Below are 13,699 nucleotides of genomic sequence, written 5' to 3'. Positions count from 1 at the left end.
GATATCTAACCAGGAAGAAATTAAAAATAAGCATGGTTCTCTTTTATTCCTTAGAAGCGTTTTAAACCAAATGATTTCTTGCCCTAGGTATAAACAAGCAGCAGGCATGTAGAAAATACTCATTCTAGGCTCAGTCTCCATGGAATTGAGGCTAGTCCTTTATAAAAGTCTGAAGTGATAGAATACCTTATTTCCAGGACATACTTAGGAAGAACTGCTAAAAAAAACATATTTTCATCCATTTCAAGTAAGAATATGAGGGGGGAAAAACGGCTTTAGAAAACTAAAGCATGTTTACAGTTTGGTACTTACTTTTTAGCAAGATCATATTCTTTAACTTCATAGTACAGCTTTGCAAAATAGAATCCTTTCATTGACTTCTAAAAAAAATTAAGAGTTCTTTTAAATTTTCATATTTTCAATTCTGTTAAGTTTTCACAGAACTAAAAATCTGCCCTTTAGTATTAACATACTTGATTTTGTTCACCTACAAGGTAGGGAAAAAAACTGCCTGCAGAAATACATGTATGTTGTAAAAGTCATGATTCCATGTTTTATATTTCTCATCATAAAACTAAAAATAGGGGCACCTGGGTGGCACAGCGGTTAAGCCTCTGCCTTTGGCTCAGGGTGTGATCCCGGCGTTGTGGGATCGAGCCCCACATCAGGCTCCTCCGCTATGAGCCTGCTTCTTCCTCTCCCACTCCCCCTGCTTGTGTTCCCTCTTTCGCTGGCTGTCTCTATCTCTGTCGAATAAATAAAATCTTAAAAAAAAAACAACTAAAAATAAATTTAAGAACAGCAAGACAAGACGTCAGAAATTAAGAATTTATATCAGCAAGAAAGCTGAAAGAACACGTGGTGCCACTATCTCACTCTGCAGATAACTAAAGAGACAGAAACCTGCTTTCTTAGGGGAGGTGAGGTATGCTAAAAAAAAACTTCTCTTCTCTTGCCATATTCAAATCTTTCTGGGGAAAAATAAGCAAGTACTTCCAACCCATGAAGGCACAGGGGACTCCCCGGTCCAGGTGCTGTTGTTCTCTCTACAGATCAGTATTTTACACTTAAGGAATTAAAAAGCCAGAAATAAAAGTTGAATTCTTCCAGTAATAAACCAAGTCCACACCCTGGCTCTTTTACTGCCCTAAGTTCCAAAGTTTAAGATCCTGGGACATACCAGACAATGTTATACACACACGGTAAGAGTACACAGCCATCAAACATATAATTTTTGAAAACTATACAAGGACACAGAAGAAAACCAGTACATTAAGTGAAAAAGAAGTCTACAAAGCAGTGTGTTTTCATTTATTTTCTTTCTAAAAAAAATGCAGGGGTGCCTGGGTGGCACAGGCATTAAGCATCTGCCTTCGGCTCAGGGCATGATCCCGGTGTTCTGGGATCAAGCCCCACAGAGGAGCCTGCTTCTTCCTCTCCCACTCCCCCTGCTTGTGTTTCCTCTCTCGCTGGCTGTCTCTCTCTGTCAAATAAATAAAAAAAACTTTTTAAAAATTTAAAAAATAAATAAATTTTAAAAATGCAGATTTAGGTTTTGTTCATTGTGCCTACTATTTTTCATCAGGCACTGTTCCAGGCACTGGGAAACCAGTAGTACACAAAAAAAATGTGTCTTCAAGAAGCCTGCATTTTGAGAGGTGACAAGCAAACTGTTACCTATATAGGAGCAGAAAAGAGTGCTATTTTATAGCATTTCATCAATTATTTACAGTACAGCACATTTTAACAAAACTAAAGTCAGTATACATCACACAAATCACAGGAATCCTAACACTGTTGCCTGTTTAGTTGGCAGTGTTTCTTCTTTCTTAGCTGGTAATGTTGGTGGGGCACAAACAATGGCATCATATGTTCTATAAAATAAGAGAGTTATCAGGAAAGGTCTTACTAAGTATTTGATCAGATATCTAATAAAGTGAAGAAATTATTATCTGGTGTAGAATAGACAGCAGATGGACTACAATAATTTAATCCCCATTGTTTACTAAGTTTCAATTTTTTCTTTTTAACCAAACCTACAGGCAATACTCTTAATCACACTCATCTTCTTAAAATACTCTTCTCATGACTTCAAAGATACCATGCTCTCTAGTTTAACTTCCACCTTAGTGGCCACTCCTTCTCAGGCTCTTCCTCACACTGACTTCCCCAGGAATCTCTTTCAGGAGATCTCCTCTGTGACAAATACTGAACCTCACCTATGACTACTGATAGTATATTGACTCTCAAATATGTATCTTTGGCTCTCATTTTTCCTAAGCTCTAAACTTATATGCAAAATATCATCACCAAAATCTGTCAGTTCTACCTTCCACACTACCTCAATCCACCCATTTTTCTACATCTCTGTTGCTACTACCAAAGTCCAAGCCTGCTATGATCTCCCTCTAGGACTTCTGAAAAGGCTGATTCCTTCCTGTTTCCCTCTATATATTTTTCCTCCCATCTAATTCATTCACCAAAGGGGTATCATTTCAAAAGTAAGACAAACCATGTTATACCTTTGCTTAAAATTTAAAATCCTTCCATGGATTCCATTATGCTTTGAAAATACCCAAATTTCTCACCAAAGACTAGCATGACATGGCACCTACTTAGCTCTCCAACTTTACTTCATCTGGTTCTTGCATACTATAGTTTAGCCAGTGACTAAAACCAGAATGCATCTCTCCAACTGGGCAGCCCTGAGTAATCTGTTTTAAACAAAGGCCAACAGCTGGTATTGATACAATATGATTTCTATCCAGCGCTTTCAATGTCAGAGTTAGAAACTCAATGAATTTATGTAAATGAAAGAGAAACTATGGTTCCCTTAAACAAAAGCCTCATCATCTAGAGGCACACATGAATGAACGACCAAGATTCTCACTATCCTAGTGAAACCACAACTAAGGGGCAATGAGTTTGAGAGAATCACCTGACCAAAACAAAACAACCCCTACTGAGCAAGACTCTAGTCTGGAACAGTGAACAGTTAAGTAGAATAAGTGGAAGGCTTCCCATGCCCCTCACCTCCCCTCTACACCTTGGGGAGGCAGGGTTGGGTCCAGTATATCTGTTAAAAACAAAACACAGGTATTCTAAGTCAAGTGAGTAAAGAGAAAAAACTCCAACGAAACAAAAGGGGGAAAAAATCTGCATTTTCAGTAGGAATACAGATCCAGAAAAGTGGGGTCTCCCAATCCTTCTGATCTTTTTGAAGCAGAATTCACCTATCACTGGATTTGTTCACTCACTAATAGAGCTAGGTTTACTTAGATCTTCACCCCCCATGAGCTGGGTTTAGACCTTCATGAAACAAGCTGGTTTTACTCTGATAATGAGTTGTCTCCATAATAATCCTGCTCAGTACAAGAGAAACCACAGTTCAACATCAATAGCCTACATGAGTTTGCCTAATGAGCGATTAAGTCAAAGCTAACATCACCGATGTTCTGACTAAACACTTACAGAATCCCATCTAGGCAGGACAATGCAGCAGCACAGTGGTGTTCAGATAGTTCTGAATAGCATTCTCCCACTATCTTCCTTGAGTGAAATATGCCTTCTTCATTATTTCTCACAAAATCCTGTTTATTTCCTTCACGGAATTTATACAGGTCATAAGTATTTTTGTTTGTATAGGTGTCTATCCCTCAAAACTGTAAGGTTTCACTAGGGTAAGGCCCCTGGGACTTGTCCACCACCATGCAACCAGGAACACTAACTGGTAGATGTTATATTTCACTATTATTTGAAATATACATAAACTTGTGTACCATTATTTCCTAATAAATTGCTAGAAACTAAATAACTAGTTCAAAGAATATAAATATCTAAACCGTTTGCTACATTGCCAATTCTCCATAAAGTTTATAGCAATTTACTTCCCCACTCAGTATTTGAATGCCTAAGTCAGGTATATATTCTTCAAAATTAATTTTTCCCATTTCTTCAATCATTGCTGATTTAATAAGCAGAAGAGGTACCACTAAGTCAACCTGGCATTTCTCTGATTGATAAGACCAGTTTTTAATATTCACAATGAAATATTTATAGTATAAATTCTCTACTAATATACTATAGCCATTCCCAATTTTGAAACGGCAGAGAAAAGATTCTCTTGCTAATTTTTAAAGGTTCTTAACCATACTGACATTTGAGGGTTTTTTTTTTTTTTAAGAGTTTATCCATTTATGGGGGTGGGAGAGGGGAGAGCAGGAGCACGCACGGAGGAGGAGCACAGGGAGAGAATCTAAAGCAGACTCCCCTCTCAGCACAGAGCCCGATGCAGGGCTCGATTCCATGGATCCCATGATCCATGAGATTGTAACCTGAGGTGAAACCAAGAGTCAGACGCCCAACCAACGGCACCACCCAGGCGCCCCCGAGGGCTTTCTACAGTTTTCCCAAATTGTCATTTATCTGTGTTTGATGTGTTTGTGAAATAAATCTTCAATTTTTATGCAGTAAAAACTATCTTTACTGTTCTTTTTTTTTTTTTTTCAGATTATATGGTAAAAAAAAAGGTCTTTCTCATTTGAGATGAATACTCATCTATATTTTGGTTTCTCTAAAATTACTTTTAAGTCTGAAACTTACCTTGGTAAATAATATAGGCGAGAGCCCTATTTTTAAAAATAAATCATTAAACCAAAAAAAATCATTAAACAAATGTCGATCGTTCAAGCAACATCTACTGAATAGTCCATATTTTCTCCACTGCTTTGGAATGTCATTTTGCAATGCCACATGAATCTATGTTATGGCATCTTAACTTGAAACCCCTTTCTCTTACTACACTTCTTACCCCTCACCAAAAAAGGTGTTAAATAAGCAGATATGTTTTAAGTCATAAAAGTATATATGAAGACTAAAAATTTAAATTAGAATTATAGAAAAGCATAAAATTGACAAGACACACACACACTACACACACACACATAAATCTTCTGTTTGTATATCACACTATTTCCTCTCTTAAGGAACCAACACTGCTAAATAATTTTCACAAGGCCTGACTGACAAAGTGAGGGAAGAAAAAGAAATAGGGCCATGATGGGACATGGATGTGGATAGTTATTTACGACAAACAAGAGCATGAATGTGTTCACAGGCTAAGGAAAAAAAAAAAACAGTTGAGAATCTGAAAGAAAAAGGGGAAACAAGGGCTCAGGAAACTGAAAGGGATAAGAACAAGAAAAGGTATCAGGGAGGTACCTTGAAAAGGAAATATACAGACAACAGAAGAATGAATAGGGCTTGGTGGTTCACTGCCAACAGTCTCAGTTTACCAATGAAGAAGTGAGATACTTTGTTGAGTAAATACGTGAAGAATTTGAGGTGGACAGTGAAGTTCTACAACAGTGACTGAAAGCAGTAAATGATCAAGGACAGGTGCATGGCCCACAAAGAAATGCTCACATATATGGTCACGTAATCTCCAACAAGGGTGCTACACACTTGATGGAGAAAAGACAGCTTTCAACAAATGGTGCTGGGAAAACTGGACATCCACAGGCAATAGAGTAAAGCTGGACCATCACTTTATACCATCTGCAAAAATTAACCCCAAATGAATTAAAGACCTAAAACTAAGATCCAAAACTATAAAACTCCTAGAAGAAAACACAGGGGGAAAGCTGTATGACATCTGATTGAACAATGGATTTCTTGGGATTGACACCAAATACATGGGAAACAAAAGTAAGAAAAGACAAAAAGGAGTACATCAAACTTAAAAATTTTTGTCTATCAAAGGACACAATCAACAGGGTAAAAAGTCAACCTACAGAACAGGACAAAATACGTGCAAACCATACAGCTGATAAAGGATTAATATCTAGGATATATTAAAAAAAAAACACACCCTCCTATAACTCAATAACAAAAAATCAAACCCAACTAGAAAACAGGCAAAAGACTTTATAATAGACATTACTCCAAAAATGACATATGAATGTCCTAAAAGCACATAAAAAGATGCTCAACATCACCAGTCAGGGAAATGGAAATCAAAATCACCATGGGCTACCACTTGTTATCCATTAGAATGGCTACTATCCAAAAAGGAAAAAAAATGAAAATAACAAGTGTTGGTGGTGATATGGAAAAGTTGGAACCCCTGTGTATTGTTAGTGGAAATGTAAAATGGTGCAACTATTATGGAAACAATATGGTGGTTCCTCACAAAATTAAAATTTAAACTACTGTATGATCCAGCAATCCAACTTCTGGGTATATAACCAAAAGAAGTGAAAGCAAGGTCTTGAAAAGATATCTGCATACTCACATTCATAACAGCACTATGCACAACAACCAAGGGTTATAAGCAACCCTTGTCCCTCAAAGGATGAATGAATAAATAAAACGTAGTATATACAATACAAACAACAGAATGTTATTCAGCCTTAAAAAAGAAGGAAAGTCTATCACAAACTACAACATAGATGAACTTTAGCGACATTATACTAAGCAAAGTAAACCAGTCAGAAAAACAAAAACTTTATGAACTCACTTATACAAATTATCTAAAGTAGTAAATTCATATAAACAAAGTCAAATGGTGGTGGCTAGGGGAAGGGAAAAAGGGTAAGTTGTTCAATGTGTGCAAGTTTCAGTTTGGCAAGATGGGAAAAATTCTACAGCTCTGTTACACAATAATGTGCACTAACACTAATGAACTGCACACTTAAAAATGGGTAAGATAGCAAACTGTGTAATTTTTTTGCCACAATTAACGGGTGGTGGGGAAAGGGACAGGCAAATAGACTGCAGAATACTGAAGACCCAGGTGAAGTTGGAAATCTGAGATTTTAAAGAGGCACCAATCTAGAAATGCAATTTAGAAATGCAGTATTTTAGTTTTTATAACACAAAAGCTAATAGGAAAAGACTTAACTAGATAAAATAATAACTATTTAAATAGTCAGATCACAATAAAAAAAAAAAAAGAAAAACACTAAAACTGACTCTGGACATGTAGCTTCCAGTCTGGCACATAAGTAGATTAGAAGTAGCCACTCTGTCCTAACAACAAGTAAATATTTGAACTAAAAAAAAAAAAAAAAACTCTTTTTAGATCCATAAGAGAAGTTAGGTCACTAACTGCCCCTCAAAACTGGAGACAAATACAGAGAATCAAACCTCACCATAGCAGAAACCTCCACAGGAGCCAGTGCCAAGGTAGGAAAACTTAAACTGCAATTGACAATTGTTGGAAACTCAGTATGGACAAGTCTGAGATAAAAACCCCATCACATCACTCAAATTCTACCAAATACATCATGCCCAGCTGTAAGGAAAAAAAAAAATGACAAGGCTACTAAAAGGCAAAAAACAGTTTAAAGAGAGAGAGAGAGCAAGAGGCACCTGGGTGGCTCAGTCAGTTAAGCATTCAACTCTTTGGTTTCGGCTCAGGTCATGATCTCAGGGTCATGGGATTGAGCCCTGCATCCCACTCCACACTCAGTGGGGAGTCTCCTTCTCTCCCTCTCTCTCCCTCTATCTCTTCCGCTGCTCGCACGTGCGCTCTCTCTAAAATAAATTTTTAAAAATAAATAAAAATTTAAAAACAGAGCAAGCATCAGAAAGAGACTCAGATATGCAAGATATGCTGGAATTATCAGACTGAGAATTAAAATAACTATAATTAATACACTAAGGACTCCAATGGATGAAGTAGAACAGATAAGCAATGTAAGCAGAGAGAGAAAAATTGTAAGCACAAAAAGAAATGTTAGAGATCAAAAACATTACCATAGAAATGAAGAAAGCCTTTGATGGGCTTACTAATAACCTGAACATGGCTGAGGTAAGAATCTCCAAGCTATCTTAAAAAATCTACATAAAATTCTCATCACAAAAAAAAGTTCTGTGACTATACACTGAAAAGCAAAAAGAAAAAAGATAAAGACAAACAAAACAAAATATCCAAGAATTGTGGAACAACTACAAAAGGAATAACATCCATGAAATAAGACTACAAGAAAGAGAAAAGATGAAGGAACAGGAGAAATATCTGAAACAATAATTACTATGAAATTCCCCCAACTTAATGTTATACAAAAACCCACAAATCCAGGAAGCTCAGATTCGGCATGCTCGGAGAACATCAAGCAGAATAAATGCCAATAATAACAATAATAACAATAATAATAAAATAATATACCTACACATATCACAACTACCGAAAGTAAGAGACAAATGACATAAAAGCTAGAGAAAAAGACCTCACCTACGACAGGAGCAACGGTAAGAATCACACTGAACTTCTCAAAAACCATGCAAGCAAGAAAAGAATGGAGTAAATATTTAAAGCTGAGAGAAAAAACAACCAATCTAGAGTTCAGTACTCCATGAAATTATTCTTCCTAAGAAATGGGAGAAATATTTTCTCACACAAATAAAATTGAAGGAATTTGTTACCAGTACAACAGTCTTACAAAAGATGTTGATAACAGTTATTTAGAGGGGAAAAAAATTATACAGATGAGAAATTCACATCTACATAAAAAAAGAGAATAGCAGAAGTGACGATAAAAATTTCTATTTTTCTTTTTAACTGATCTAACATATACCAGTTGTTCAAAACAATACCAACATGTATTTCTCTTATGTATGAGAAATATATATAAAATTTGTATGTGTTTACATATATGCTCATGTATTCTATGTAGAAGTAATATATATGATGGCAACAACACAAAGAAAGTGAAAATTTAAGATTATTTTGTTATTATGAGGTACTCACATTACCCATGAAGTACTGTAGTGTTATTTGAAAGCAGACTTGGATTAGTTGTAAATGTATACTACAAACTCTAAGGCAACCACTAAAGAAGGAAAAAGTTTAACTGACATGCTAAAAAAGGAGCAAAACAGGAGTCACAGAAAATGCTAGGTGAAAACCACAAAAGGCAGAAAAAGAAAGGAAGACAAAAGATAGGAACAAAGAACAAGGACAACAAATAGAAAATAGCAATAAATACGATAGCTCTTAACCCAACCATATCAATATTAACTAGAACATCAATGGCCTAAGTCTACCAATAGAAAGGTAATTTTTAATCCATGCTGATAATGTCTAAGATTCAACCGTATGTTGTCCACAAGAAATCCAAATTAAATATAAAAACCCATATAGATTAAAGATAAATAGCTGAAAAAAAGAAAACACTAACTCAAAAAGACATATGCACCCCCATGTTCACTGCAGCATTACTTAAAATTGCCAAGACATGAAAACCTAAGTGTCCACTGATGGATGAATACTGTGGTACATGTATACAATGATATTCTAACCATAAAAAAATGAAATCGTGCCGTTTGCAGTAACATGAATGGATTTCAAGGGCACTATGCTAAGTGAAATAAGTCAGACAGAAAATGACTTTCATTTATATATGTGGAATTTCAAAAAACAAAAACAAACGAAAGACTCAAAATCACAGACACAGAGAACAGATTGGTGGTTGCCAGAGTTGGGAGGGTGGGCAAAATGGGTGAAGGGAGTCAAAACGTACAGTTTTTCCAGTTACAAAATAAATAAGCCAAAGGGGATATAATATGCAGCATGGTAAATATAGTTAACACTGTACTGCATATTTGAAAGTTACTAACAGAGTAAACCTTTAAAATTCTCATCACAAAAAAAAGTTCTGTGACTATACACACACACACACACACACACACACACACACATATACACTGACAGATGCTAACTACACTTATTGTGGTGACCATTTCATTATATGAATATTCAATCATTACGTTGTATGCCTGAAACCAATAAATACATAAAAAAGTAAACGTAAATGGTCTGAAAAAGATGCACCAATCTAAAATTAATCAGAAGAAAGCAAGAGTGGTTATACTGATTCCAAAGAGAAGACTTCAGAGCAAAGAAAGTTATCCAGGATCAAGAGGAACATTACATTTTGATAAGGAGGTCAATTCTCCTAAAAGACAAAGAAGTTCTTAGCATGTCCTTAAACACAGCAAAATATGTAAGGCAAAAACTGACAGAACTGCAAGGAGAAATAGATGAATCCACTTTTACTTGTAGTTGAGAGACTTTCACCTTCTTCTATCAGAAATAGATCCAGCAGGGAGAATCAGTAAGGACAACAGTTGAACTAAACAATATCACCTATCAAGTGGACATAATTGACATCTATAGACTACTTCATCCAACAACAGAATACACATTCTTCTCAAGCTCACATCATTCACCAAAATAAACCACATCATGGGCCATGAAACACACCTGAACAAATTTAAAAGAACAGAAATCCTACAATGTATGTTCTCAAACCACAAGAGTAACAGAAAGCTGAATAATCCCAAAATACTATGAAATTAAGTAACGAACTACTAAATAATACATGGGTCAAAGAAGATATCTCAAGAGAAATTTTTTAATATTTTGAACTAAAAAAAAAACAATAAAATTTGTGGGATACAGCAAAAACATTGCTCAGAGACATTTTTTTTTAAACAAGTTACAGCCCCCTTCAGTGCTCACACAGCACACCAGTGAGGAAGGTGGGCAATGGTTCAGGGTTGCATACTCCTCTAGCACAGGTACGCTATGAGAGGCCCACAGAGAAGGGCCTGACATCAATCCATTATCACGCACTAGAGAGAAATTTATAGCAATGAACGCATATATTAGAAAAGATCTAAAATCAATTATCTAAGCCTCCACCTTAGGAAACTATAAAAAAAGCAAATTAAATCCAAATAGGCAAAAAGAAAGTAAAAATTAAAGCAGAATATGAAACACAGTAAGAAATAAACCCAACAAAACCCACGGCTGATTTTTTGAAAATATCAATAAAATCAATAAACATAAAAAGAAGATAAATTACTAATATCAGAAATAAAAGAAGGGGGACGCCTGGGTGGCTCAGTCAATCAAGCATCTGCCTTCAGCTCAGGTCATAATCGCAGGGTCCTGGGATTAAGCCCCCACAATGGGCTCCTTGCTCAGGAGGGAGCCTGCTTCTCCCTCTGCCTGCTGCTCCCCCTGCTTGTGCTCCCTCACACACGCGCTCTCTCTCTGCCAAATAAATAAATAAAATCTTAAAAAAAAAAAACTCAGACAAGAAATAGATTACCTAAATATGCCTATATCTATTAAAGAAACTGAATAAATTATAATAATCTTCCAAAACAAAAAGCACCAGGTTCACTGGGAAAGAAATCTACCAAACATTTAATAAAAAAGAAATTATACTAATTCTCTACAGTCTTTCAGAAGATGAAACAAAGAAAATAACTCTTAATTCATCCTGAGACCAGCATTACCTTAATACCAAAACCAGACAAAAACATTACAGAGTAACTACAGACCAGCATCACTCACAAACATAGCTACAAAGGTCCTCAACAGAATATCAGCAAGCCAAATCCAACAATGTATAAAAAGAAACATATGCCAGGACTAAGTGGGATTTACCCCAGGTATGCAAGGCTGGCTCAACTTTTAAAAATCAATTAATGTAACCCATCACATCAACAAGTTAAAGGAAAAAAAAAATCTCATGACAACATCAATAGATGTAGAAAAACATTTGACAAAACTCCACACCCATTCATGATAAAAACAAACAAACAACGCTCAGTACACCAGGAACAGAGGCAAATTCAACTTAATAAAGAATATCTACAAAAACAAACATCATACTTAATGGTAAGGAACTCAAAGTTTTCTCACTGAAATCAGGAACAAGGTAAGAATATTCCCTCTCACCACTCCTTCAAATCATCATACTGGAAGTCCTAGCTAATACAGTAACAAAAGAAAAAAGAGAAGAGAAGAGAAGAGAAGAGAAGAGAAGAGAAGAGAAGAGAAGAGAAGAGAAGAGACGAAACGATACACAGGTTAGCAAAGAAGAAATAAAACTGTACTTGCAGACGACATGACTGCCCACCTAGAAAATCCAAAACAACTGATGAAAAAATCCTGGAAATAATAAGCAAGTTTGAAAGATACAAGCGTTAATACAAAAAAGTCAATCACTTTCCTTTATACCAGCAATGAACAAGAGGAATTTGAAATATAAAACACAATACCATTTACATCAACACCCCCAAAAATGAAATGCAGGTGATCCTTGAACAACCTTCTGCACAGTTGAAAATCCATAACTTTTGACTCCCCCAAAAACTTTACTGAAAGCCTGCTACTGATTAAAAGCCTTACCAATAACATAAGGAGACAATTAACACATATTCTGTATGTGATATTATACGTTGCATTCTTAAACAATAAAACTACAGAAAAAGAATTAAGAAAATCATAAGGAAAAAAATTGTAAGGAAGAGAAAATACACTTATGGTACTATACTGTATTTATCAAAAAAAAATTCACATAGAAGTGGACATGTGCAGTTTAAACCATGTTCATGGAACAACTGTAGTTATAAATCTAACAAAATATGTTTAAGATCTGTAAGAGGATAACTACAAAACTCTGATAAACAAAATCAAAGAATTAAATAACTGCAAACATTCCATGTTCGTAGACAGGAAGATTTATCTTAACAAGATGTCAGTTTTTCCCAACTTCATCTACAGATTCAGTGCAATCCCAATCAAAATCCCAGGAAGTTATATTGTGGATATCAACAAAGTGATTCTGAAGTTTATATACAGAGGGAAAAAATCCAAAGTTGCACAATATTGAAGAAGAAAAAAATTGGAAGGACTGACACTACCTGACTTCAATATTTACTATAAAGCTAAACTAATCAAGACAATGTGGCATTAGGTAGTCCCTTCCAAAGAGCTGATAACGTGGCAGAAGTGGAGCAGAAGAAGCTCACCTTCCGCAAGTTCACCTACCGTGGCATGGACCTCGACCAGCTGCTGGATGTGTCCTAGGAGCAGTTGATGCAGCTGTACAGTGCCTGGCAGCAGCAGAGGCTCAACCGGGGTTTGTGGAGGAAACAACACTCACTGCTGAAGCGCCTGTGCAAGGCCAAGAAGGAGGCTCCCCTGATGGAAAAGCCCAAGGTGGTTAAGATGCACCTGTGGGACACGATTATCCTGCCTGAGATGGTGGGCAGCATGGTGGGTGTCTACAATGGCAAGACCTTCAAACAGGAGGAAACCAAGCCCGAGATGATTGGCCACTATCTGGGTGAGTTCTCCATTACCTACAAGGCTGTGAAGCACAGCAGGGCCTGGTATTGGGGCTACCCACTCCTCTACTTTATCCCTCTTAAGTAGCCTGTTCAGCCAATAAAGGCACAGACTTCTCAAAACAACAACAACAACAACAACAAACAATGTACATTAGCAAAAATATAAACAACAAAATGGGACAGAATAGACAGCTCAGAAACAGACCCATACAGTTAACTGATTTCTGACAAAGGAGCAAAGGCAATATAATGGAGGCAAAATAGTATTTTAACAAAGGGTGTTGGAACAATCGACATCCACATCCAAAACCATAATGATGATAACGACAACAACAACAACACAGACCTCATACCCTTTACAAAATTTAACTCAAAATGGATCACAAACCTAAATGGAAATATAAAACTATAAAATTTCTAGAAGATAATGGGAGGAAATCTAAATGACCTCAGGTTTGGTGATGACTTTTTAATACACAACACCAAAGGCACAGTCCATGAAAGAACTGATATGCTGTATTTCATTAAAACTAAAAATTTCTGTTCT

The 13,699-nt window shown here is 36.1% G+C and overlaps 1 protein-coding gene, 1 non-coding gene and 1 pseudogene across 3 annotated transcripts in view; 1 reads left to right on the top strand and 2 right to left on the bottom strand.

Moving 5' to 3' along the window:
- RANBP2 (RAN binding protein 2) overlaps positions 1-13,699 on the bottom strand; it is an 83,312-nt gene that overhangs the window by 49,264 nt on the left and 20,349 nt on the right. For both annotated transcript variants that reach the window (XM_040623676.1, XM_040623675.1), the window contains exon 2: positions 313-380. In XM_040623676.1, the coding sequence (XP_040479610.1) occupies positions 313-380 (68 nt within the window). The remainder of the gene's footprint in view (positions 1-312; positions 381-13,699) is intronic.
- Positions 6,698-13,308, top strand: LOC103670653 (annotated as a pseudogene).
- Positions 10,499-10,637, bottom strand: LOC121101095. Its single transcript, XR_005833052.1, has one exon. It is a non-coding gene; the product is annotated as a small nucleolar RNA SNORA42/SNORA80 family (small nucleolar RNA).

This window comes from Ursus maritimus, unplaced genomic scaffold (genome assembly GCF_017311325.1).
Source record: "Ursus maritimus isolate PB19 unplaced genomic scaffold, ASM1731132v1 scaffold_6, whole genome shotgun sequence".
NCBI lineage: Eukaryota > Metazoa > Chordata > Mammalia > Carnivora > Ursidae > Ursus > Ursus maritimus.
This window is presented reverse-complemented; position numbering and strand designations above follow the sequence as displayed.